This window comes from Zingiber officinale, chromosome 4A (assembly GCF_018446385.1).
Source record: "Zingiber officinale cultivar Zhangliang chromosome 4A, Zo_v1.1, whole genome shotgun sequence".
Taxonomy (NCBI): domain Eukaryota; kingdom Viridiplantae; phylum Streptophyta; class Magnoliopsida; order Zingiberales; family Zingiberaceae; genus Zingiber; species Zingiber officinale.
The window spans coordinates 127,885,533-127,913,281 of record NC_055992.1 but is presented as its reverse complement, the minus strand read 5'-3'; the positions used below and the strand labels follow the sequence as shown (position 1 = coordinate 127,913,281).

Below are 27,749 nucleotides of genomic sequence, written 5' to 3'. Positions count from 1 at the left end.
GGTCAAACTTGACCTGGGGAATATTGCACCAACAATCTCCCAACAATCTCCCCCTTTTTGATGTTTGACAATACCACATTTAAGTTAGGCTAATCTCATACCCTCAACTCCCTTCATGCCACTAGGTAATGAAGACGTAAGTTAAACTCTACATTCTCCCCCTAAGAGGGCAAGCTCCCTCTTAGATAATGAAGGCCTAACTTAAACCCTTTCATTCTCCCCCTATTGGCACACATCAAATCCCTACATGCCTCATCTTTGGGCATGTAACAAAACAAACTCTCTCCCTGAGAGTTACCCTACGTTGTTCACAACTTCACTCGTTGTTCACAACACAATAATGAAGGTCTCATACCCTTCATTATCAATAATGCTCGTCCTTGAGCATTAACAAGGTCCAATAACCCAAATGAATGTCTCATACCCTTCATTTGTATCGAATGCTCATCCATGAGCATATACCAACTTGAACCACTTGAACAATGAGGATATCCACTCCTCATTAAAGTTCAAACGCTCAACCTTGAGCATGTTCTTAAAAGAAGGTTAACCACCTTCCAAGGTTCATGAAAAATAGTTTTCATGTCCTTAAAGAGTAACTCCCCCTAAAGACATGGTCGTGAACTTCTATCATTGCACCAACAATGACTTGGAATCTCTAAACCTTTAGGAAACCCAAATTTAAAAGTTTGAGGTCCATAAATTCAATAATGAAACCAAACCTCAACCTAAACTTCAATTTAGTCTTCTTCAACCAATCCATCCTTGTTTTCAACATGAAAACACCTTTTTTATATATATAAATATATTTTGAGGGGTTAGGAATGGTTACCTAGACTAAAATAGGTTCAAAATGCTGAAAATAAATTTTCCAAGCCAAAATCAGCATCTTCGATCAATTGGAGTTGGGTTCCAATCGATTGAACCTGCTTGAATCGATCCACTAATCGATTCAGTCAGTCTGGATCGATCGACCGATCGATCCAGCGAGCTTCTGCTCGCGAGAATTGCCTTCTCAATCGATCGGCTGATCGATTGAGGCACTTCAATCGATTGGTTGATCGATTGGAGATCTGAAATTGCTGAAATTCAATTTCAGCCAATTTCAGAAACCCCTAGAAAATTCTACAAAATTTCAAAAATCATGAAAATTTGTGTAGACATTATTTAGGGTATACTTTATCATTGAAAAATAGTTTCCTATGAAAATACATCATATTTTCAAAGATTGACATAAACTTGAAAACTTGTAAAAACTTTAGTGTTTTCTTCAAGTTTGTGTCTAACTATTCAATGGTAATTACTATCAAAAGATAGCCTTCACCAAGGTTTTCCAAAAGTATTTTAAAATGATTTTCAAAACCAATCTCCCACCATGTTCCTTGGGCTTAATGCACATGACTTGTACATTAGCTTTCCCAATGATGGGAAAATACATAACTATGTGTTTTGATGAACTTAAAACTCAAAAGAATGCACTAAATCAACATCTTGAGTTTTGTTCATCATCCTAACATCTCACTTGTATCTATTGTGCACAAAACACATACAAGTCATCTTATAGGTTTTTGTGAGATGTAAAATTTTGGTTTTTCCCTAGTCTAGGGATCATGCATATCTATCTAGGCATTTTGTGGATATTGAACATCCACCTAGGATGTCTCTTGTTAATGCTTGTTGATAAATGTCATTTGTCCTTAATTTTAAGAAAATAAACATAATGCATGATAATGTTATGGCATACATCAAAAAGAAATCATTTTCAAAAGAAAATTTCCTATAACTACATGATGTATGTATGTCATGACATAGTATTTTTGTATTTTTCATCATAAGGTATGAATGCAAGAATAATCATGATGTCATGGCATATAATGGGCAAACAATCATGTCAAGGTTTAGCATAAATAAAATACCTAGATTACCTATCTAAGTATCCTTAAACCTTAGCTAAGTTAAAAATTAAACCTACATTGCCCTCTAAACACTCCAAGAAAATGTCAAAACCTAAATTTGCATTTCTAGTTCTCTTGATTAACTTATGCCAATTACAATTAAATTTATTCCTCAAATGTTGGCATATTTCGTTCTTCCATCAAGATTAGCACTAAGAAAATATCAAAATCTCAACTTGGTATTTCCTTATGTTTTCCCAATATGTGTCATTTTAAAATAAAATCAATACTTCTCAAATTTGGCACATTTTACTCTTTCAAAGAGTAAATCATAAATCTATTTCATTTTCAAATGTTAATAATAATCTTGAAAATGCTCCTTGAGTGTCAATTTCTTCAAAGTTGGGTTAACTACCCTTCTTCTTAGATTTGACACTCTCTAACCCATCTATGGGGTAGAGAAATGCTCCTAGGAACCCAAAACCTATTGGTGCTCCTTGGATGCTCTAGGTATTCACTAGGGATAACTTCCCTAGATACCTTCCTAGTGACCTTGTTTGGCTTCTTAGAAGCCTTGGTCACATTTTCTAGGTCAACTCTAGCGATTACTTCCCTTGTGTCCTTGTTTGTGACTTTCTTTGATTTCTTGGAAGTCTTAGTCACATTTGTTATTGCAAAGATACTCCTAGGGATAACTTCCCTTGTATCCTCGACTCGACCGTTAGACCTAGACTTGGTTCCATAGCTATATGGAACCCTATGGTAAGAAACTGCATCCTTCTTGGCCTTTGATTTGTATCCCAAACCTCTATGGCCATTGGATGGCTTTGATACTCCTAGACCTAGATTTTTACCCTTAGACCCTTGTGTTTCATTTTTAATTTTTCTAAGGGTCTTTTCTAATTTATCAAGTCTTGACCTCAAGACTTGATTTTCCTTCCATAATCCCTCAACCATAGATTTTTCACTAAAATCATGATTTTTCTTTTTCGTAGGCAAACACCTAGAATCCTTAGGGTTCTTGCCTAAATTCCTATCTACCTTTCTAAACCTAGGTTGAGAGGATTTAGCATGAAAAGCTACATGATTTTCCTTAACTTTATCATGCCTCATATTTTCATGGTAAATAGCATTGAAGTGATAAATTAGAACTATCATGCTTTTTACCATAATTTAAAGGGGTAGGCTCAATAAAAGTTACCTTTCTTTTTACCTTGGAGGCTCCCCCTTGAATTGAGCTTCCTCCTTGAGCCTTGACCACCTTCTTCCCCTTAGGGCATTAACTTCGATAATGCCCTCTATGTTGGCACAAGAAGCACACAATGTGCCCCTTACTCTTCTTCGTTGTGGGGATGGTCCCCTTGGGCTTCTCCTTGCCCTTGGGTGCCACTTGGCCCTTCTTCTTGGCTAAGTTGGGGCACTTGCTCTTGTAGTGCCCATTCTCCCTACACTCAAAACATATAATGTGATTTTTATTTTTAATTGAAATGTTTATACCTTCATGTGTAGGGATGACATCTTCTCCTTTTGATCCGGAGGTAGAAGCTTCATCTTGATCCGAACTTGATACTCCTCCAATAGATTTGTCTTGACTTGTGGATATGGAAGCTTCTTCATCCTCTTCTCTTCTTGATCCGGATGTGGAGACTTCTCCTTCTTCTTGATTTGGTGTCACCAAAAATTGCTCCCCCTCAATCCTAGAGGTGGAGACTTCATCATCTTGTACATGGAACAAGGAGTATGCTCCCTCCTTGCTCCCTTCATTGTATTCCCTCAAAGATGAAGCTTCTTCTTGGACTTCTTCTTCGGAAGTTGAGCATCTCTCAACTTTGGAGTCCTCTTCCTCTTCCTTTTGATTTTGCTCCAATGAGTCACCCTCTTTGGATTCTTCTTGGATTGGTGCAGTGGAGGGGATCTCATGAATTGATACCAATTTGCTCCAAAGCTCCTTGGCATCCTTGAACTCTCCAATTTTTCCAAGAATGTGGCTAGGCAATAGATTGACCAAAAGCTTGGTCACTTTATCATTGACCTCACATCTTTGGATTTGTTCTTGGCTCCATTTGCTTTTCTTGAGGACTTTGCCTTTGGAATTTGTTGGAGCCTCGAAACCTTCCATGAGAGCAAACCATTGCTCTATCTCCACCATCAAGAAATTCTCGATCCTTGATTTCCAAAGATCGAAGCTTGTTGAAGCATATGGTGGAGCTACCCTCGTGTCAAATCCAAGTCCATCTTGGAATTACATTTTGAAGTTGAGCTTCGTGAATTCTTTGACTTTGATAAATTTGCTCCAACTTCTTCACCCTCTAGCTCTTCTTGTTATGTTTGCCCCTTCCGGTGATGATTCCGGTGAAGAGCGACCTCGCTCTGATACCACTTGTTGGGACCGAAATGTAGCTAGAGGGGGGGTGAATAGCTTGGCGCGTTCCTCGTGTGCTTCGTTGTTTGTTTCTTCGAAGATGTGCAGCAGAAATACAAGAAACAAATGCATACAACGCTAACAAATGGATTTTACTTGGTATCCACCTCACAAAAGGTGACTAGTCCAAGGATCCATGCACACACACACACCTCCACTAATAAACACTCCTTTCGGTAACTACCAAATGCGGAGAAGCCCTACAAGACTCTCAATACAGAAAGAAAGGAAAGGGAACAAAAGTATAAGCAAAGCTTATAATGAATACAAGAAACCCTAACCCTAGTTTTCTTCTTCTTGCTTTTGATCCACCTCTTGACTTGGAAAAACCTCCAAGAACCTTCAAGAATTGGCGATCTAGAGCTTAGAGAGAGATGTGGAGTTGCTGTCGAGGATCTGAGATAAATCGGTGAAGCACTACCGAAGGAATTGAACGCCTGTGACTTTTATCGACGCCAACGGTTGGATCCCGATCGATTGGATTGCTCCCAATCGATCGGGGAGGCTTTGGATCGATCGGCTGATCAATCCAGAGCGCCTCTGTGCTCTGCGAGAAATGCCTGGATCGATCGGCTGATCGATCCAGCCTTTATCGCGTAAGAACGCACCACCCCAATCGATCCACTGATTGATTGAGGTCTCTGGATCGATCGACCGATCGATCCAGAGACGTTCTGTGTGCTCTGCGACTTGCCCACTCGAGGCTTGTCGCGGGCACCTTCCCAATCGATCGGCCGATCGATTGGGCATCAGCTAATCGATCGGTTGATCGATCCAGACATTGGTTTTTGCCCAAAACCAAGTCCCAAGCCCCCAAACCAACATCCGGTCAATCCATGACCTGTTGGTACATAAAACCTAGCATCCGGTCACCCTTGACCAGCTAGGACTCTCTCACCAAGTGTCTGGTCAATCCCTTTGACCCACTTGGACTTTTCTCCTCTTGCTAAGTATCCGGTCAATTCCTTTAACCTACTTGGACTTTCACCAGATGTCTGGTCAACCTTGACCCATCTGGATTTCCCTGTGCCTGGCTTCACTCACCAGGACTTCCCTTCTTCCTAGCTTCACTCACTAGGACTTCTCTTCTGCCTGGCTTCACTCACCAGGTCTTTCACCTAGCTTCACTCACTAGGATTTCTCTTCTGCCTAGCTTCACTCACTAGGACTTTCACCTGGCTTCACTCACCAGGATTTTCCTTCTGCCTAGCTTCACTCACTAGGACTTTCACCTGGCTTCACTCACCAGGATTTTTTTTCTACCTAGCTTCACTCACTAGGACTTTCACTTAGCTTCACTCACCAGGATTTTCCTTCTGCCTAGCTTCACTCACTAAGACTTTCCTTCTTCCTAGCTTCACTCACTAGGACTTTCCAGTCAAGTATTCGGTCAATCTTGACCTACTTGACTCTCCATCACAATCTCCACACATGAGCAATTGTACCTGCAATCTTCATGTGTTGTCTACATGTATTGTCAAACCATCAAAACATAAACATTAAGACTTGAGCTTGACCCAATTCAAGCTCAGTCAAACTAGGTCAAACTTGACCTGGAGAATATTGCACCAACAATCTCCCAACAGTCATGATGCACTTTTAATTTTTTACAATTTCATTTGTAGGCATCGAATACTGACAGTTCTGAAGTTAGAGCTTTATCACATTGGAGAGAACTTCTAGAAAAGGTACTATTTTTTCATTAGTTAAAATTTAATTGTACTTGTAAGTGTTATTTGTGTAGTAAATATTTAGTTGTGATCTACGAAGTAACTTTTATTTGGTCATATAATGATTCAATTGGCATAAATGTATAAATCTGACAAACTTCATAAAGCTGTAGCAAAAGGTCATATTATGTTAGAGCTTTATTACCCCTTGTTATCCAATGAACATTCAAATGAGTTAATAAAAATGGCTACGGAGAAAGTTGTAGCATAGTGTATGAAAGTGGTCACTCCTATTCTAAATCAAATGAAATCTCAAATAGATGCACTTCAATCAAAGTTAGAGAATCATAAATCCCCATTGACTCATCTTAGTATGGAATCCAGTGAATTTAGTAATCAAAAGGTACCTTTACTTTATTTAGATAACTGACTTTTATAATGAATTTTAATAGTTTTGTGATACGTACATTATTTTTTATTTAGGTTACAGATAATATTATTTCATATGAACAAGGATTGGATAACCAACATGTACATTGGTAGTTATTTTCATAAGATTTTTTTTTAGTTTTATTAACAATTTTAGTGATGTAGTAGTGTACATATTTTTAAACTGTAGATAAATTTATTTTACCGGTGTAACAACTTGAAAGGCACAAAGATATTGACATACATAAACAATCATTTCTTATTATGAGATGAAGAGGTATGTTTAACTTGGGGTTGTTTATGTTGTATATATATAGTTGCAAGAAAGAGGATTATGTGTTAGATGATGAGATTTCTTATTGAAAAGTTCTATTTATTGATTTTTTTTAACAATATATATTATAATCATCTTTACCTCTAATAAGAGTTTTTTTTTATGTTCAGGATCCTGATGAAGAAGGATTATAAAAGTTATCTCTAGATCATGAGGAGTTATTCTTTAGACTTTCTTATGTGTAACTTTCATGGGAATAGTTATTTTTTTATTATCAAATTAATGATAGATATGTAGATATTTCTGTTATTGGATGAATGTTGGATGAATGTTGGATGCACTTCAATTAATGATTGTAGAATTTTATATTGTGTATATCATTTTTAATTTATAAAAAGAGAGTTTTTCCTTTTATTTTGAAATGACAATTCAATAAATTTGATCTAGATTAATTTGTATAATAAATGTTCTTTTAAGATTATTAATTTTTGTCATAATTGTTGCATCTAACAAGTTAAAACATTAGCGATAGTAATTTACTGTTTTCACTTTTATTTGAGACAACACATTACCATCTCAATTTAGTATCTTTAGTTTTTTCACAGGATAAGACATAACATTTGAGACAAAATAATAATTGTCTTAAATGCTTTTGAGACAATTGAACAACTGTCTCATCACCGTCTTAAATAGCATTTGAGACAGTACAATTGTCTCAATATTTTTTTGAGACGCCTGTATTAGGGACTACTACATTACCGTCTCATCACCGTCTCAAAAACATTTTGAGACATTAAATTTATAATTTAAGACATATTTTATTGTGTCTCAAAAATCTAGTTTTCTACGTCCTTGGGTTGTTGGTATGATCAATCTACTATCCTGTTTCAACATCTCTTATAGTAGAGTCACCAATCGGAAAACCTATACCCTCTTTTGACTTGGAAAAATATTGTTCTGACACTATTTATGTTTCAGTGAATTAATGTCGCCTCCATTAAATGTCTATTATTAGTCTCCTAGTGCATGAAAAATAGGAACAGAAAGGACTAAAACCATAGTTTCTTTCATTTGATGCGGTTTCATTAATTATGTTGATATTATAACTTCATTGAATACATGGAAGAAGGAAAAATAAAGATCTTCTCTAATTAATGCAATGCCATTAAATAGAGGAAGGAGAAAGTCCGGAGGGGAAGTATAAAAGGATAGTGCCGGATGAAAATAGGGGGGGACTTACTCTTTTCTAAATCAACATTTAGCATTCCACTTATCTCATGCCGTCATCTTTTCAACAGTGGTAAATTTTTTTTTTTTTTTTTTGTTTGTTGGACTAACACACCAACGAGTCAATCTCAAGGATCTTGGAGCAGGATCAGTACTATAAAAAGTCTCGCTCATGCAGACCAAGGTATATGTATATTTTTACGTATGACTCTACACACACATTTATTACTATTCATATTCTTCATCTCCCCTATCGAAGACTAATTTGAGCGCTGAAATTGACAAGTCAGGACACCCCAAACTCTATTCTAACCCTCCTCTCTTCTGATCTTCTCTCCCCATAGGTTCTCGAGACGATTCAATTCTTCCTACAATATACAGTGACGCTCTTCTACATATTCACAAGTAGCTCTGATGGGATCCCGCGGGTCATCCGAGTTGGTATATAGCGGGTGTTGCCACAATGAGGTCGCAGGGTCGATCCTCGGGGCAGCTGGAGAATAAATTCTCTATTCCCGTATTACACCCTGTCCGCCACATGCTCGCTCGGATGCTGTGATTTACTTCTCTTGTGATGGTCTTGGGTCGGGTACGACGGAATTGTTAGGGGCGAACGTTTCACTTTTTTTACCACAATAAGTAGCTCTGATGGCCCCACCTCCCTCTAGCTCATAATGATTCCATCTAACACCGAACACAGTTTGGCCCCATCTCGGTCATGGCGATTTTATCAACATCAATAACACTTCACTGATGGCTCCGCCGATAGAGGTTCTTTCTTCATCTTTTCCCACAATCTCCGAAGAATAACATCCATGGTATTTTTGCCAGAACAAGACTATCCATGTCAATTCTCATGAGAAATTGAAGGAATCCAGTACAGTTCATGCCCAAAACAAATCAGCAAAAGAAAAGAACCATCCAATCCAAGGGATCACACAAGACCTTTGGTGGAAGAACCCTCCTCACCGTCTCCATTAATTTCACAACTCTGAGCGGTTTCATCCATGTTCACAGCCGATTGGCATCCAGGCAGCGCGCCGGCCAGACGCTCGCTCGCTGGGTCGCCATTAATATTTCTCCACGCTTGCTCAGGCAAGCAACGATCGAGCTCAGGGAAATCGATTTCAAAGTCGAACGAGTCTTCTTCTCCGTCCGCCATTTGTGGCTTATTCCCCTGCAGCAGCCAACCGAGGCCGTCAGGAACAGAGCCGCTGCCACCGAGCAACCCGCTCGCTTGCTGCTGTATCTCCCCCAGCTGATCGAGAGGCGTCGGCGCTGATCCGCCGAGCGAATTTGGCCGGAAGCAATTATTCCCTGCGAATCCGAAGCTCTGGTAGCTCCCCAAATGGCCCGGGCTGTGGCCGAGCGCGGCTGCACCGGAAAGCATATCAACTCCGGCGACCGGATAGGTCGGGAAAGAAGCGAGCGGCGGGAGTATCCGCATCCGCCCCACTGCATGGTAGCGCCTGAAAACATCCAGCGAGTCGCTCTTCATCCGCGATAGATTCCTGAACGACAAGCCGCCGGGATTCGCGCTAGAATTACGGTCCGTCAGCTCCTTGAGTCTCCTCACGTACTGCCGGTACTTCTGCAAGCAAAGATCGAAGATCATAACACGCTGCGAAAAGAAAAGTGCAAAGATCGATCGAGAGCTAGCTAGCGTGCCTGTAAATGGCTGGCGACTTTCTCCCTCGTCAGGTTCTCGACGTTCATAAGATCGAGTATCTTCTTCGGCACAGCCTCTGCAAACCGCCCGCAAGAAATCGTGAATTTCGTCCGAGGAAAGAAATGAAACAGGGGAGGGAGTGAACCTACTGTCGATGCCGAGTTCGTTGATGGCGGCGAGAAATTTCTGGTGAAGTTCCAGAGTCCAACTGATTCTGGGCCTCTTGCCGCCGCGCGAATCGCCGGATTCCGGAGGAAAATTTCCTCCGACGGCGTTTTCGTCGTCGCTCGCGTTGAAATCGCTCGAGTAGCTGCCTTCAGAATCCGCAAGCGCGTTCGGTTTCCCGCCGACGAGCTTCTTCCTGAGCACGTGTTGCCATACGTTCCTCAGTTCTTGCATCCGCACAGGCTTCAGCAAGTACTGGCAAGCTCCGTGAACCACCGCCTTCGCCACCGTCTGCCTCGCTCCATCTACCGACGATACTGCAATCGCCGGCCAAGGAATGTAAACTGGAAGATCAGAAAGATCAGGATAAAACAAAAATTTTTAATTACTGATGACTGGAATGCCAAATTCTCGAGTTATGATCTGGAGGAGCATGAAACCGTCCATGTCCGCCATGTGGATGTCGGTGATGTCCAGATCAAACTCGTGCGTGTTCTCCCTCAACATCCTCAGGCCGCTGCTCGCCTGAGTAGTCGCCACGACTTGGTATTGGCATCGGATTAGGAGGTTTTCTAGCAACTTGAGGCAGATGGGATCGTTGTCGATGGCGAGAACTCGAATGCTTATGGGGAACTCATTGGCGGTCGCCATGGAAACATACAAGAAATCTCTGAAGGAACAGAATGAACGAAGTGCTCGCAGAGGATAAAGAAATATATATGAAAGGGGATGTACATTTGATTTTGTAAATTCTTTTTAAAAATCTTTCGCAATTATAAAATTGATTAGTTTTAACATAGGCCAAAGCAATCAATCTTAAGATTTTTTTTTTCTGGAATAAACAGTTTGGTTGGTGCTTTGAACATTTAGAAGAGGCAAGAAATTATCACTATATCAAAAATTAATAATCAGAAAGAATGTTTTGGGAAGAAAAATAAACAAGAAATTACCGACATATATTCATAACCAATAGCTATTTCTATAATTTATTATTTATTTATTTTTATTAATTTTGTAAACAGATTATCAAATAAAATCAAGCATATGTTGTAGAATTTGGAAAGGAATATAAATAAGAAACTATCAACATATATGCATTCATAATTTATATTACTATTACTATAGGAAATTGCTTAGCTTGAATGGTTTAATAATAATAATATTATTATTATTATTATTGTTATGCATGAACGTATCTAAGAAAAATGAAACGTATATAGTAGATTTTGGAAGGGAAAATAAATAAAAAAAATTATATATATATATATATATTATTTATTTGGATGCCACCGTATTATTAACTCCCAGGTTCAATATTATTTCATCTGGTTAATTATTTTTTTATTAAAAAAAACGTATTTATCTGACCGCATGGCTTGATGGGGTGAAAAAAATATCCTCGGATGGGTCTAGTGACTAGCGTATGAGATGTTGTCATCATGAAATCTGAGGTTCGAATCTCGATAAAACCGAGGTAAATACTTCCCTTATGTGCTAATCACTATTATAAAAATTAGTAGCCGTCCATGATTTACCTCCTCTGTATTAATCCTAAGATGGATTGACAAGAACGCTGAGGACAAACGTATTCACCTTTCTGCCACTTGATGGGGTGGTAAAAAATAAAATGCATTTATCAAGCAATTCAATTTCCATAAGACACACCATCTATTATTTGAGTCGTAAAATTTAAATACCTGAGATATATATAAAAAAAAATACTTATTCACTATCCACATAGGCATCACGTAGTTTGGATTTAATGACAATATAGATAATGCAAGATAGCCAGAACGAAACAATCAGCAACATCTCAAACTAGACAATGTATGAAAATTGACAAAATAGCATTCCATTAAGAGTTCAAGAACGAATGAATCCACAGCTGCATGTTCTTTTCTTTAATATGGCAGCGTATAGCTGTTTGGCCCTTTACTACTTGGCTAATTCAAAGAATTAACAAACTGGACAGGCGGTAGTGCAATAACATGCAAAACTCTATACAGGAATTTTATGGACACCAATCTCTTCATTACAAACAAAAAATCTTAAGCGGAGCTGCACACACCCGTGACGAACACGAACCTCTTCATTACAAAGAAAAAAAAAAATCTCAAACTGAGCTCGGCACACTCATGAAGATGATAAATACGTCAGGTAATGGTACTGGCCGGCGAGAGTTTGATAGTGTGTTAGGATAGCTTCCCATGACCTATCCTTTTTGAGGAAGAGAAGCTGCCAACGCCCTCAACCTGTTTGCGATGTCGGTGAAGCTGGGGCGCTGTGAAGGTTCCGTGCCCCAGCATTGCTCCATTAGAGATTTCCATTCGGGATCACAAGATTCAGGCACGGGAGGTCGTAGTGTATCGTTCAGAATCCCTCCTGTTGAGAGCAAAGAACTGAGAGGAGATATACACCAAGATATGAATATTCTAGTGATGCAGTTGTCATGACAGTGTCAATAATAGAAAAATAATACAAAATATGAATAAAAAGGCCATACAACTTTGGCTCCACTAACACAGACGTGTAAGCCAGCATCCAAGAGAAATTTGACAGTATGCAAAAATCACCTATAATAAGTCCATAATGCATATCCCGATATGGTTCATCTCCAGTGATGAGCTCCCACATCACTATGCCAAAGGAGAATACATCAACCTATGGCACAACGATTGAATTTGATGGATGATAGACTTGCACAGTTAAAGATAATATGGATAGAAAATTGAAATGGATTGGCTTTGACATTATGAATGATACAACTCATCATCACCTTTTCACTATACTTGATATCTTTGCCGCCAAGAAGTTCAGGTGCCATCCAAGGTAGAGTGCCTCGCATGCCACCAGACATCAGTGTCTCGTATTTCAATTTTGAAAGACCAAGATCAGCCACCTGCACAGTGTGTTTCAGTAACATGCTGCCATGCTAAAAAAGGAAACAATAAACAGTACGACACAAGCAGTTAAGGCAATGCTCTAGCACAAAGTTCCGAAAAAACACTTTGTGATATTTTTTTCCTTTACTTTTCTTGTTCTTTGCCCCACATATCACAATATAATTTGTACAGTGGTTAAAGCTTTATCCACTATTGATTCTTCGAGCTAACCCAATTACTATGTAACAGAAATATATATATTCCAAAAAAATTTCACAAGATCAACCATGTAAAATCACAGGCCATTTTTTATTGTTTTAATGAAACATGTTTCCTTTATTTATCTTTGCCAATATCATCTATAAGTTCACTTCATATGTTGGGCACGATGTTATTAAAAAATTTAGAAACTGAATGGACACAACGTTAGCACACATTCACTTGTTGGGCCATGCTTTGTCCGTGTAGTGTAGCACCAAACACCAAAGTACATTTTCCAGTCAATTTTTATAAGCAAACCTTAACACATTAAATAAAGTTACTGTTGGTTCTTTCACTAAAGAAACAAAACTTACTAATACCCAACAAGTACAAGAAAAAAGAATATAGAATAATGAGGACAGATTGTAAAAACTCCTCAAGAGACCTTCTATACGCCTCAAAAGCAGTTTAAGTCAAACAATAGTTGCAGGAAAGACTTCTAATTTAAGCTGCCTCAACAAATAGTTCACTTTAACCTGAGTTTTGGTTCCCTTTATCAAAGATAAGCATGGTGTATCACATCAAGACATCAAACTGTATAGTGCATCACCAAACAACCATAAGAGAAGAGTAGAGGGTGAATTTGTATTTTTCTTTTCTTGCCTTTTCCTATTTCCTAATACTTCTCTTGGGATTTTTTTTGGAAAGGGGAGCCTTGGCCCATAGGGGGCCAAAGGTAAAGTTGTTACTTTATGACCAAAAGGTCATGGGTTCGAATCCTAAAAACAATTTCTTACAAAAAGCAAGATAAAGCTGCGTACAATGAATCCTTCTCCGGGACCCCGCATGGAGAGAGCTCCATGCACCGGGCTGCCTCTTTTTTTTCACTTGGGATTTTTCTTTTTTTGTTCTGGAGAGAAGATATTGCATATGGCCAATGAGCTTAACAATTCAAATTTTAAATCCTTGGTCAAAAGATAAACCAAAGGCCACAAACTAAATCCACAACCATACTCTGTTACAAACTTACAATCAGTTCACATTTGAGGAACTATATGATTTCCCAAGTTGATAATTTTTAAGATGCAAATTTAGTTCAGTCAAACGAGATTACTCAGAAAACTTGAAGTTCCACTTTAGCATTTCAAAATAGTCTCAAATAATATTTTGAAAACTAAATACAACTTTTACCTTGCATATTGGACGCTGAGGATCCCTCAAGTTGACAAGCAAGTTATCACTTTTCAAATCAAAGTGTATAATATTTTTACTATGCAAGTATTCCATGCCAAATGCCACATCCATTGCGATAAGAAGTCGTCGACGCCTATCAAGCATCCTGTTCAAAGGCAATGATTAACATGAATAAGATCAAAGATAAAACAACCAGCCAAATACCGTCACCAATATAAGTTATGTTATAGCACTTACAAGACTGGTAGGGTCAACAAACTATACTTCATCTATAGAAAACAACAACAGAAACTAAAATCACTGGTACCAAATAAAGGAAATAGAAATATGCAAGATTTGTGTCTTTGATGGAGTAAAAGATCCTTAATCCTGGCTTCTCTTAGGTTTACTTTATTTCCCATGGTCTTTAAAATACTAAAGAAAATAGAACAGTTAGTATAACTAACAGAAATAGAGATGAATAGGAGCCCCTAGATGCTTGTGCATTTTGAACCAATCTGCTCTAGTTTGAACCAGTTGGATCTTCCAATTCACAGAAAATTAGCTGGTTTGAGTTCCTTTGATGCAGTAAATGAAAAGATGCAGCTTAATTTAAAATGGGTCGACTGATGTTTCAACTAGGAATTCTAGATTCAACCAGCTGACAAGATCAGATTGTGAACCATACATAAATTTATTGATGCGTAACATAATAGAATAAAAAGATAGGAGATTACTTCTCATTCTTCTGCAAAGCACGCCGAAGTGAACCATTAACCATAAACTCTGTTACTGTTGCAATAGATCCCCCTGGGCCATCAAGAACAATGCCATAAAATGCCACAACATTCGGATGGTGCAAGCTGCCAAGCTTACAGGCCTCATTTAAAAAATCAGCCCTCTGAGTTTATTCATAAACGCATGTAAGCACGAATTCTACATGAAAAGAAGCATATGAAGCAATTTACTAATTGGAAACATACTGCACGATCCTGCTCTGATGAATTCCCAGAAAAAACCCTGTCATTGATTCTCTTGATTGCCACATCTGTGCCTCTCCACTTGCCATGATATACAGTCCCAAAAGACCCAGACCCAAGTTCTTGCAACTCCTCCAAATCACTATTTTTTATTACCTTTGAGTGACAGCAGATGTCAGTCTGTTATTTCCATATTGTACAATGAACATAAGATTAAGTAGTGAATAATATCTAACTCTATCTTCTAACCTGGAGGTTTCCAATCTCATCTATATTAGGAAAAACATTCTTCGCTTTCTCTAATTGTTTTGTCTTAGTCTGCATCACAATGATTTTAAGCACATGGTAACAGCACAAATACACACATAAAAAAATGAAAAAGGATATGGTTATCACCTCTTTCTTTTCATCTGTTGCTATTTTGTCCTCGATAATTGCACTTTCTCTGAAAGAACTATGAGTTGTATCTTTTGTTTCATGAGAATCAAAAATTGGAACTGGAAGTTCAGATGATTGTAGTGTAAGTGCTGACGCTGATGTTCTCCCTTCAGTATTCGGGATATCTTCTTTACTATGGGCATCTCCTAAATATTTAACAAAACAGATTATGGATGTAGTTAACTTAAAGCACCAATAAATATTCATAAAGCAGAAGGCACAAAACCTTTTAATGGATGTGGCTCTGTAGATGCATCCATATTTAAAGAACTTGGCATCTGAACAGAAACAGCTACAGGAGTACTTAGCTCAGACCTTATGCTATTTACAGGATAATTCCTGTTGGACAACTCTTGTGTGGCTGTAGAAGCATTGCTTGGTCTTGAAGGGAGGATTTTACTCTCCAATAGTTTCTGAGGATCCATGTCGCTCACAAGTTGGTCTGGGGAAACAACTTGCTGTATTTGGTCTGTATTGTGGTGAAGCAAAGCATTGCCATTTTGAGGAATAGACCCATTGCTATTTGTTAATACTTCTGCTGGACTGACACTGGGAATATCATCTTTTTTGTCATTAAGATTTTTATTGCTCGTATCATTGTCATGGACAGGATCTGCATAATTGAACATCCCTCTAGGTCCGGCTCCTGTTTCATGATGATATGAGTATAGCTCATGGTTCCCTATGATGTGTGGAGTCTGAATGCTGTCGGAAAGCTGAACACTCTGACGATAAGAAACATCCCTCGACATAGCTGGCAACTGACTAGATAGCAAACTAGAATTTCCTTCTGGAACAATTCCAGATGCAATTAGGGGATTACTAATAGATAATTCACTCCCTATATCCAGAAGCCCGGCATTATGACTATTCATCATAAACAATGGTGTCTGTCCAGAGTTTAAATCCTTGGAGATGCCAACATCAGACAAGACAGCTGCTGGCCTTGGGTAACCACTGAAGCCTGGAGCCCCAGGAGGATTCATGCTAAGAGGTTGCATCATTCCATCCATAGGCCAACCATGGCTATACAATGCCCGGACATCCAGATGTCTGGGTAAATTAGCATTCGCAACAAAAGATTTATGGATAAAACCTTGATTAAACGGATAATTATGGAATCCAATATTTTGTAACAATGGCATCTGTTGTTGTGAGGAATCTTCTTCATGAGATTGAGGAATGAGGAATGCTCCAAGAGGGTTGTGTGGTGTGGCTAATGAAGCTGTTATTGGTACAATATTAGAATGGTCACAATTTACAGGCAATTGTTGCTGCTTTTGCACCAAGTCTTCTTTGTGGGATTTTTCAGGATTGCTTTCAGTCCCGGATGATAGTTGTGAAGCATCAGGTAGCCCCACAAAAACGGGTGGTAGAGGAGTCTTAGCATGGTCCAGATAGGTTGAATTTACAGGTGACTTCACAATAATTTGGGAAGTAGCAGGAGCTGTCTCAGACAACTCACGGTTCCAAGGAGCTGCAGTAGACAAATTCGACAAATTCTTAGCTTGGATATCCACACCACTGTCTGCTGTTTGAAGTGGTACTCGTTTGGTTAAATCTTCAGCGCTGAGACTCTGTAATAACGTATTTGCTTCAGAAATGGCATGTTTGTGGCTGTTACCTTGATCATTTATCAGGGTATCTGAATGGGCATGGGGCAAGGCCTTCTGACATAAACTGCAGTCCTCAAATTTAGCAGTCAGCACAGGAGATAATGCTGGCACTGGGCGCCGTTCCACATTTGGTGCGAAAAAGTGAGGAGGAGGCAGTGGAGGTAGCTTTGATAAAGGCTGCAGCTTTGCATCACCAGGAATCCTCATAATCTTTCCAGCATTAAGGTCTGTCTGGAAATCCACTCTTGTCATCCCATTGCCAACCTGAGCAGTTGTGCTATTAGGTAGGATATAAGCATTTGGAGCCACCGCAACATTGATTTGAGAAGGAGATTCCACTCCTACAAAAGGTTGGAGGTGATCATGTTGTTGATCTATGTAGGGCTGGGGAACAATTGGTGTGGCTGAAGGAAATTCAACCTGTACTGGATTCAAGAATTTGTGTTGATTTGGCACTGAAGGAGGCAATTCAGACTGAGTTGAACTCAAAATTTGGATTTGATCATTGTAATTTGTAGTCAGTATCAGATCTGGAACGTCTTGCCCTGCAAAATTTGGTTTTGATGCATATCGAGCAGATGTACCTGTAGGAGAATGAACAGGCGATATACCTTCATTGACAAGTGCCTCGACGGCCGTCAATACATCGGAATTCTGGGTGGACGGGAAACTTGCCACGCTATCCCTTCTCCTGATGCTCAAATCCAATCCATTGACAGCTTCGAGATACCTCGCGCCAGTGTCCTGCAAATCATGATACGGGGCAAGTGGATCGGAACCACTGCCGGACACATCAGATGGCGAGAAGAGGAAGACTCGTAGCTTGGCGTTGGGATTCTCCGCTGCGAGCTTATCGTACTCCTCCATCATGTTCTCCAGGTCCTCCGAGGTGGACACGGAGATGAGAGCGTCAAGATCCTCGTCGGGGAGCTGGTACCGGAGCACGACCGGCCCTCCGTAGGCCTCGGTCATCTTGCGTAGGATCTCTGGCAGCGAAGCTTCGCGGTTGACGGTTAGGATGCGGGTCTCCCCGCCGACGTAGCGGAGGGCGCCGTCGCTGAGGCGAGGCAGAATCGTGCCGCCATAGCTATAGCGGAGCTTGACCCTGCGATCGCCGGAGGTGGAGGGGTGGTCGGCGTCAGAGGGGCCCGAAGGGTAGGGATCCCTCCGATCGCAAGCCATACAACGGATAATCCAAAGCTAGGGTTTTGAGGAGGGATCGAGGAGAAAGCCGACGAGATCAAGGAAGTGGACGAAGCCGAAAGTAGGGATATATATATATATATATATATATATATATATATTGATACGTATTTGGGAAAAAATAATAAAATTGACGGAAAATAACATAAATAATATATTTAACGATAATTAAAAGATAGTTGATGAACAAGCGAAGTTTTGCACAGTCCACATCAGCATGACATTGAAATTTATCTCGGAGTTTTAGACTTGAAAATAGTTTTTATAAAGCACTAATTGCGTTGCAATTCGTACGATTATGAGAAATAATCCATGAATTTTATGTCAATCTCACATATCTGAACAATGAAAAATATTCAATTATCTTAACATAACTTTAGCTAAGTAAAAATCTGATGGCTCTGATACAAATAAAGTAGTAAAGTAGTGAGAATGGGTAGTAAAGAATAGAAGATTGGTACCGTACAACATTGCTAAGGGAAAAAAAAACATCCTAAAACAACTTGAAGAGGATGCCACCATGGGTGGCAAAGAATGGAGCAAACACGAGTGATTCCACTGCCATGAGTTTGATGAGGATGTTGAGGGAAGGACCAGATGTGTCCTTGAGCGGATCACCGATGGTGTCGCCGATCACTGCCGCCTTGTGGGGGTCGGATCCCTTTGGGCCGAGGGACCGGGCATGCGCTGAAGTTCCGGCCTGATCAGTTCATGAAGCAAGAATTACCGGTTGAATAGTTTTCAAGCAATGATAAGCATGAGGGAGTGTTTTTTACCTCAATGTACTTCTTTGCATTGTCCCATGCACCGCCAGTGTTTGATGCTGAGATAGCAATCTGTGCAAGGTTTGTTATGAATTCAGATTCAATGCAACGATCAAATTGGATGGAAATGATGTGTCTGAGACGGAGAGAGATCTATGAACCTGGACACCGGAAACAAGTGAGCCTGCAAGAACTCCAGAAAGTGTTTCGACTCCGAAAAGAGTCCCGACGACTAGAGGAGTCAGCATGACCAGAGCACCAGGAGGGATCATTTCCTTGATGGAGGCGTCTGTTGATATCTTGACACAGTTTGTATAGTCTGGTTTAGCAGTTCCCTCCATGAGTCCAGGGATGGTGTTGAACTGACGTCGAACTTCTTCGACCATTTTGAGAGCTGCACTGCCAACACTCTTCATGGTCATGGCTGAGAACCAGTAGGGGAGCATAGCGCCAACAAGAAGCCCAATGAAAACTTTGGGTGTCAGGACATCCACAGTCGAGATTGCTGCACGGCTCACGAAGGCTCCAAAAAGTGCAAGGGACACCAAGGCAGCTGAACCTATGGCAAAACCCTAGAAGAAAGCACACAACAAATAGATTGATAAAGTTGAGACAGTATAGCTCTAAACGTGAATCAAACATACTACAACAAAAAAAATAAAAGGATTAGGAAGAGAATGAATGCACAACTTTCAATAAAGAGCATCAAGAGCATTGTTGTGTTACCTTTCCGATAGCAGCAGTTGTGTTGCCTGCAGCATCAAGAGCATCTGTTCTCTCGCGGATCCTGTGGCTCATCCCTGCCATCTCTGCAATTCCTCCAGCATTGTCACTGATAGGCCCATAGGCATCAATGGCAAGACCAGTTGCAATGGTGCTAAGCATTCCAAGAGCAGCGACTGCAATACCATACATTGCAGCAAAACTGAAACTAACAAAAATGCTGGCAGCTATAGCAAATATTGGAATGATGACGGATTTGTATCCCAAAGCAAGACCGAAGATAACATTTGTAGCAGCTCCAGTTCTACAGGAATCGGCAACATCTTGCACAGGGCTGAAAGAAGGGGTCAATGAAAATGAAGTAGAGAGATGCTGAAAGCCAACCAACTGAGAGCAGGTGACAAATTAAAGCTTGATTCAATCGATACCTGTAAGCATTGCTTGTGTAGTACTCGGTGACAAACCCTATCACGAGACCAGCCCATAAGCCAATTGCTACGCAGAAGAAGAGCTCCCTACCAGTGCATCTCAGACAATAAGCTAACTTCACAATTTTATCGAAAAGAGCAAAGGTAAAGTGGAATAAGTTACCAGTTTTTGACAGTCTTCTGGACACCAAAATTGAAGATTGTAAAAGTAGATGGGAGTGCTACCCAAGTGACAATTGCAATTCCTCCAGTCATGAGAATAGTGGAGATGATAAGCTGTCTCTTTAATGAAGGTTCAATCTCATTCACTGCTTTAATCTCGAAGAAGTCAGTAGCAAAGAGTGTGGTAATCAGACAAACAATGATGCCCATGGAACTAATCAGTAAGGGGTATAACATTGCTGTCAAATCATGATTAATTCCAAAGGAAGATATTGAAGCAACAACAAGAGCAGCACATGAGGACTCGGCATAAGAGCCAAAGAGATCTGATCCCATTCCAGCAATATCCCCGACATTATCACCAACATTGTCAGCAATAACCTGCAAACAAGAATGAAGCATTTGCTAGAACATTATAAAAATTCAAATAAGTTTGGTCGTTCTGACGAGAACTAAATCTGATACTTGCCTGAATAAGGACATGAGTGAACTCTTGATTATTTTAAAAGAAACATCAAGATATCTAAGGTCAAAAAGGAAGATACATGTTGAATGAGAGATTCTTACAGCAGGGTTCCTTGGGTCATCCTCAGGAATGTTCCTTTCAACCTTTCCAACCAGATCAGCCCCAACATCAGCAGCCTTGGTATAGATACCACCACCAACCCTGCCAAAGAGAGCCATGGAAGACCCACCAAGGCCATAACCAGTAATAGCTTCAAAAAGTCCTTCCCAGTCATCACCATAATACAATTTGAATAAGTTGATGGAAATAAAGAGCACCAGAAGCCCATTAGCTGCGAGCAAAAAGCCCATCACAGCGCCTGACCGGAATGCAGTGATGAAAGCCTTTCCTACACCCTTTCTAGCTTCTAGAGTTGTCCTGGCATTGGCATACGTAGCAATTTTCATACCAAGGAATCCAGATACCACAGAGGTGATACCTCCAAGCAAGAAAGCCAAGGTGCTAAAGATGGCATTGGCAAGGGCAGGCTTGCAAGTCTTGTCCTTGCTGTAAGTGCACGGTTGGCTCTTTGTGCTAAAGCCCTCAACAGAGCCAAGGAAGAGGAAGATTAGTATTGCAAAAATAGCCATGAAGATTCCAACATACTGATATTCAGTAAAAAGGAAAGAAGTAGCTCCTGTTAAAAGGAAGAAAGTTCATTGTCAGATGTCATAAACTTATTTATGCCAATAAGATTGCCAGAATAAAAAACTTAAAGTTTAGTAATAGTCTTGTTTAGAAATGTGTATAGGATCAAAGTTAAATAAGTACTGGATCCAGAATCTTTGGCACCTAATTTACATGAGCTCCTGTCTCCTTATTCACAAATTGATTGTCCAAAAATTATAAATTTAGCAATGAAGTCGTTAAATTTAATATTATGCCATATAAAGTTTGAATAGTACTAAAAATGAGAGATATAAAAGGCTCATCAATCCATGAAAGGAAAAAAACAAAGGAAATGGATCATGTGCTAAAAGATACTTCAGACTAGATGGAAAGCAAAAAGCAGCTCTCTAGTGAATGCTAAATACTCGGTTAGGACATAAGGAATTCCCACTCATAAAATTTTAATTGGTCAAACTACACTGCAAGTCTAAAACTTAAGTTATAGATTGATTTGGCTGGAACATCAAATCTGATATTTTTACTGTCAAAATAAATAAAACGCTAGCAATTTGGTGGAATTTAAACACACAACTAAAACCGGGGCAAAATAGTTGGCTTTAAGTCAATTAATGCTGAGGTTCTTGGCCTATGTCAAGCAAGATAGATCTGAGGCAACTAGAATACAAAATTCTAAACCATATATACTACTTTTGAAAAGTAGAAATTAATTCACATTTGCAGGTCTAGACAACTTTAATGCCGTCACCCTACGCAAAATGCAACCACCAATATTTATTTTCCCTCCAGACCAGGACTGTCGTTGTTGTTGACGGTTTTCACATAGCCGATCTCAAATAATTAGAACAAGCAGTACTGGAAGATGATGATGGTGCACTATTCCATCCACTTGCTCACAGGACAAGGAAGATCCTCTAATTGAACTGGAGACCTGGGTTATCCCTCTAATTTACACCGGTAGTTAGCCATGCTACTGATCACTGTAAATCAGGCTTGATCTGAGAGGATAATAGGACACAAGAGCGACGTATATAATAAAAATAATAAGAAAATTCGAAAGGGAAAAAATCCATAATTTCTGAATAAAATGATACTACGAGGTTAAAACCTTTGCTGCAATAAAAAAAAGTGCCAGCGCAAATTCGAAAAAAAACTAACGAGAAAAAAAGATAGCGCAGTTCTAAAACAAAGCCATCAATTTTAATCGAGGATACAAAGGCAAAATCCACAAGAACCAGCATATGAAGAAGTATACCAAGACAAATTTGAAATAGATTGACAAAGAAAGCTGAAAGGACCTCCTGCGCATAGAATTATTAGCTTCAAAATAACAGAAAATCTAGAGAGTAAAAGGCGGATCCACTGATCTGAAACGAAGTTTCTTCTGCAGAACAAGCTACACGCAAACTCAGCGAATTCAAATTTCAAACACTGAACACCGCAGATCTGACTGAAAAAAAAAAACAAAATAACCAGATCTAATCACGTCACTTACCTTCTGAAATGGCGCGCTGGATCTCAGCGCACTTGACGACGACATTGTGATCGTTAAGCCCTTCCTCCTCGTCGATCAAGTAGCCGGAGTCGCCGTTCTTATCGTTTCCCGCCCCGTTGGCCTCCTTCTCCGGAGAGAGGCTCACCCTCGACACAAGGACCCACTGGACCAGTGCGAAAGCGATCCCGACGACGGCGGTCGCCGGGATCAGAGCCTCGGTGGTGAGATCGGAAAGAATCGCCGCCCCCATCCCCGGATCCGTCGTCAACGCAATATGCTGGCGAAGGCAATGGCTTCGAGGGATTCGGAGTTCCCACTTCCCGGACGACTCCAAGAATACCGGGGTTTGCCTTATTTATATACGAACCCAAGGAGAGACAGAAGGCTTTCGTTGAAGCAAGTGTGGGGACACAGACGCTACCATTTTCGGATCACGTTAATCTAAGCAATCTCGCGGGACATACGAAACGCATATTAATTTTCTACCATTCACACTCACACCCGAATAAATTACCTGACAACACGCAGGCTAAATAGTGAGGCGCGCGCCTTATCACCCCCGACTGGTTGGTTAGAGATATGGGGCAAATCAGAATCGGCCTCCGTTAGAGATAGCTAATTATTCCTCAATAATAAGAAAAAACCAAAAAAAAAGGCCTAAACCAAAAAAAAGCCAAGTGGAGCCCGCATACCGCGCCAGGGACTGGGAGGGCGTTGGGCCCCAGTAGTGATTTTGAATTAAACACAATTAAAATAAAAACAAATATGTCTCTTAAAAAAATTAACTTTTTTTTGAAATAAAAAAGCTGAGATGTCAGTTAAAAGTAAATTTTTTATATATTTTTAATGACAATGTGAAAATTTGTCCAGCCAAACTCGTTCATATTATACAAATTTGCCCTTCGAAAACATGTTTCATTATTTATAGCAATTAATTCACATAAAAATGATTTTATTAAAATCGAGATAGAACATTTCAAACTTCGAACAACTACAATAATTAATTTGCCACAATCTTTGGAAGACATCAATGTGAACAAATTGAATTGGTGTTCTAACCACTTCATGGACAGCACAAATATCACATGTTTCCACGAACGCTGTTAATGTTTAATTATATGTTTATAGAGTTGGACGAAACTTGTTCTTCCACACGCAACTCTCACTTTATTAAAAGAGATTTTTGAACTTATAAAATCACTGAAAATGACATCAATACATTTTTATATGTATATAAAATATTTGTAATGTAATCAAAGAGGTAATCTTTATGAGTTCTCCACTCTAATACCAACTAAATGTATATGCTTATCCATCTTTGACTATTGGTGGACATTGAATGTTCTACCTTAAGCCTACGTATTATGGTCATTGACTAAAAACAATCAGTAATTAATAATGACTAATGAGTCATATTTTAACTTTATTTTGTAGCTATGTCCACAATTAATAATTTCGACTAATGGATATTCTAATAAACAAATAGAATTTTGTGGCCATTTATTGGGAGAAGCATGTGGAAGTATTCTAGAGCACCTCTCGCATCATATTTTAATTGATATATTTGAACAAAAATGATATAACAGATCTCGCATTATTTGATCATTCTGATCATGATCTCTTAGTTAATTGTATTAGATGTTTCAGTCTAAACACCATTCATTTGATAACATGAGAAATTGCATGAGATTGATTATAAATTACTCTACAATACAGTTTTAACATGATTAAACTTTTGAAATGATCAATGAGCAGCTCAAGTTCAATTGTGCATGAGCATAAAGCATGGATGATCGACAAAATAGAGCAAAAGGTACAGGAAAGGAACAAACTCAAGTTGCCTTTCGGTTCACTTTGAGGTATGGCAGCGCACCGATCACATTGTCGTAGTCGCTTCTGTTAACTGGATGCTGCGATTGGACATGTTTCAGAAACAGATTGAAGTAACAAAGGGAATATCGGTGGTTAAGCATTTGAGGATGGAAAAGAGATCGACAATTGGGAGCACACATATGAGGCAAAACAACCAAACTACAAGGTGCAGATGCCTACGACTTGCAACTAAGCCCATCAAACATGGAAAACTGACATGGAGTGGCACTGCAATGCACTTATGGAAAAGAAAGCAATTTACAGTCTCAGAGAGATTTAGGGAGAAATGAAATTGACAGAATGAGAATAACCCTGAGTACACAAGAAAATTAAGTTAATTTACATAAAACAACTTTCAAAATTTAGCTTAAGGCTGTTCCTATATTTCAAGGTTACTGCCGGGGTGGTTTACTTTGATAAAGAACACTTAGGATAAGACCTTGAGTGAGTTGACAATACCGAATGTCAATATTTTGAAGCCAAATAAAGTGTAAATAAATGCAAATGATTGGCTTACTTAAGATTATATTGATCACTAGGTACTTGGTGTAATTGATTAGTTTAACTTGAGTAGAAGATATCAACACTCTTTTTTTTTTAAGAACAAAAAGGACCACTTTTTATTCTATAACATTACAAAATTCTCGAATACACAGTTTTTCTTTTTCGTTGTTTTGACTCATCACTTCATTGTTTCAACATCTTAGACCTGCTTATAGGTGGTGCCAGAAGCCAGTCCCATGTCCCAAATTCAGAATTTTTTCGATGGTTAATATCACAAAATCACAACCTTTTCATCTAACCAATGTCCAAAATCTGAAACTATGTATTTATAAATCTTGGAGCTAGAGGTTCTTAGTACTGACATAAAACTTCCTAAATTCCTATTCACTAACAAACTAGGAAGAGTGAATGCGACTTTATTGGTTCTTAGTACTGACATAAAACTTCCTAAATTCCTATTCACTAACAAAATAGGAAGAGTGAATGCGACTTTATTGAAAATTTGCTGCTTTGACATAAAATCAAATTCATCAACCTCCACAAACGCACAGCAAAACATAATCTCTACAATATGTTTTTTATCCGCATGTAATATATCGACTGTTCATAAACTGTGATAGGTGATGTTATCTTCAATGATAGATGGCAACAAGTTGGCAATAGCACGATTCCTGAAGCCTCAACGAAATACAACTAGAAATCATGGATACGAGAAGCAAATGCAGATGAGTTATTCGAGAAATCAATTTACCATTTTGGAAAGTCGAAGCTTCCTCTTGGTGTTCTTCTTCCGCAGCAAGTGCTGCTTCCCGGCCCCTCTCCTCACAATCTTCCCTCTTCCAGTCACCCGAAATCTCTTCGCCGAAGCCTTCGAATCCACAAAGGAGCAAACTTTCCGCGTCAGAATTGACGAAAGAGGGCGAGAATATACAGAAAGGGCGATACCTTGTGGGTCTTCATCTTATAGCCCTTGGCGGCGAAGACGGCGAAGGCTTCAGGCCTACCGGATGAGGAAGCGTAAGTCGCCGGAAAGGGCCCTGCTTGGAGTAGAAGAGGGGAACCGGAAACGGCGGCGAAGGAGCTGAGCCTGCGCTGAAGGGAGATGGCGGGAGTAGACTGTGAGAGGCGGAAGCCATTGGCGAAGCGGAATGGAAGCGGAGAGAAAGGAGACAGCCTCAGGAAGCAGAAGGAAGATGATGCGGCCATGGATTGTGGTTATCTGTGACTTTCGCCCTTTCTCAACGGTGAAAGGGTTCCAGGATTGAGGGAAGTAGGGGTGGGATAGGGTCGGAACCCGTCCCGTAACTCCCTTACCCAATACCCGTCCCGATAAGAATTGGGAATTTTTTTTTTCTCCCGATCTCGTACCCAAAAAGTGTCGGGACCTGAATGTTCGGGATCCCGAATATTCGGGATCGGGTAGGGACCCGTAAGAATATACCGAAAAATATTTTTTAAAAAAAAAATCTATAGAGACTCAAACAATTTTTTATTACAATACAAATAAATTAAAACGATTTCGTGGTACTTAACCATTAAAAGCTAAAATATCTTCCTAGGACATCATAAATATATTAAAACTAATAAAAAAAAACTAAAACTACTATTTAGTTTATACTTTATACCTAATACAAGAAAATCCAAAAATAAAAATTGTTATGTCAACCATTGTATCAATAATGAATTGATGATATGATGATCTTAGTCTTAGAAATGCTTGGATTCAACTTACAGAAAAAAAATCATAAAAATTATTCTTTATATCATTTTATCAGTTTTTATATGCTAAAATAAACTAATTGAGTATCTTCTTCACATATTGTCAATAAATTATTTAGAAATAAAATTATGATGAAATATGAGAAAAATGAAGAGAAAAAAAATAAACATAATAGTTAGATGCTTATAATATAAAAAAATAATATTTTTAATATAAAAAATAATATTATAATATAATCGGGTCGGGACGGGATTTCCGTCGGGAGAAAAATAATTCCCGATCCCTTTCCCGATAGTGATCGGGACGGAAAAAATCTTGAACCTTCGGGTCGGGAAAATGTCGGGTCGGGATATTTTCAGGTCGAAAATGGGATGGGATTCGGGAAGGGTCAGAATTTTCGGGAATTTTTCCAACCCTAGAGGGAAGTGGAAAGAGACGAAGCCGGAGCTTGTGGACGATATTGTTATCCTTATTATATTTTATTAAAAAAATGACAAATTAAAAGTTGTGAAATATTCATCTTATCTATATTCAAACCCTAATCCTCAGCTACCATGCTATCTATCAATGCCAACATCATACTACAACAGCAAATGCAATTTGTTTTTGAAAAATTAAGATTAACTTCGAGTTGAACATCCATTTCAGTTTCGGTTAGCACTTGCTAAGTGCTTAAATCAAATATAAAGTATGCCGATTAACCAA

At 39.2% G+C, this 27,749-nt stretch overlaps 4 protein-coding genes across 6 annotated transcripts; all 4 read right to left on the bottom strand.

The window, feature by feature from the left end:
* Nucleotides 1-8,851: 8,851 nt before the first annotated feature.
* On the bottom strand, nt 8,852-10,402 carry LOC121972773 (two-component response regulator ORR24-like). Its single transcript, XM_042524409.1, has 2 exons — nt 10,141-10,402; nt 8,852-10,095 (listed from the first exon to the last, which is right to left on the bottom strand). The coding sequence occupies exons 1-2, from the start codon at nt 10,400-10,402 to the stop codon at nt 8,852-8,854; spliced, it is 1,506 nt and encodes a 501-aa protein (XP_042380343.1).
* A 1,179-nt stretch (nt 10,403-11,581) lies between these two features.
* Nucleotides 11,582-18,295, bottom strand: LOC121971108. Of its 3 annotated transcripts, none has more exons than XM_042522228.1 (10): nt 17,653-18,295; nt 15,652-17,586; nt 15,384-15,571; nt 15,237-15,305; nt 14,991-15,143; nt 14,745-14,908; nt 14,026-14,173; nt 12,528-12,650; nt 12,325-12,412; nt 11,582-12,133 (listed from the first exon to the last, which is right to left on the bottom strand). In XM_042522228.1, exons 1-10 carry the CDS (start codon nt 18,221-18,223, stop codon nt 11,964-11,966), a joined length of 3,609 nt encoding a protein of 1,202 aa, XP_042378162.1. In that variant the 5' UTR covers nt 18,224-18,295; the 3' UTR covers nt 11,582-11,963. The 3 variants fall into 3 exon arrangements, with proteins under 3 accessions (XP_042378162.1, XP_042378163.1, XP_042378161.1); XM_042522229.1 differs by having other exon boundaries at nt 15,652-17,571; XM_042522227.1 differs by having other exon boundaries at nt 15,652-18,295.
* Nucleotides 18,296-18,583: 288 nt separating this feature from the next.
* LOC121971107 (pyrophosphate-energized vacuolar membrane proton pump-like) lies at nt 18,584-23,308 on the bottom strand. The gene is made up of 8 exons (XM_042522226.1): nt 22,949-23,308; nt 20,889-21,463; nt 20,323-20,702; nt 20,160-20,246; nt 19,735-20,065; nt 19,170-19,580; nt 19,021-19,080; nt 18,584-18,944 (listed from the first exon to the last, which is right to left on the bottom strand). The coding sequence occupies exons 1-8, from the start codon at nt 23,196-23,198 to the stop codon at nt 18,738-18,740; spliced, it is 2,301 nt and encodes a 766-aa protein (XP_042378160.1). The 5' UTR covers nt 23,199-23,308; the 3' UTR covers nt 18,584-18,737.
* A 1,302-nt stretch (nt 23,309-24,610) lies between these two features.
* LOC121973656 (50S ribosomal protein L35, chloroplastic-like) lies at nt 24,611-26,613 on the bottom strand. Its single transcript, XM_042525046.1, has 3 exons — nt 26,270-26,613; nt 26,076-26,192; nt 24,611-24,858 (listed from the first exon to the last, which is right to left on the bottom strand). Exons 1-3 carry the CDS (start codon nt 26,528-26,530, stop codon nt 24,781-24,783), a joined length of 456 nt encoding a protein of 151 aa, XP_042380980.1. The 5' UTR covers nt 26,531-26,613; the 3' UTR covers nt 24,611-24,780.
* Nucleotides 26,614-27,749: the final 1,136 nt, after the last annotated feature.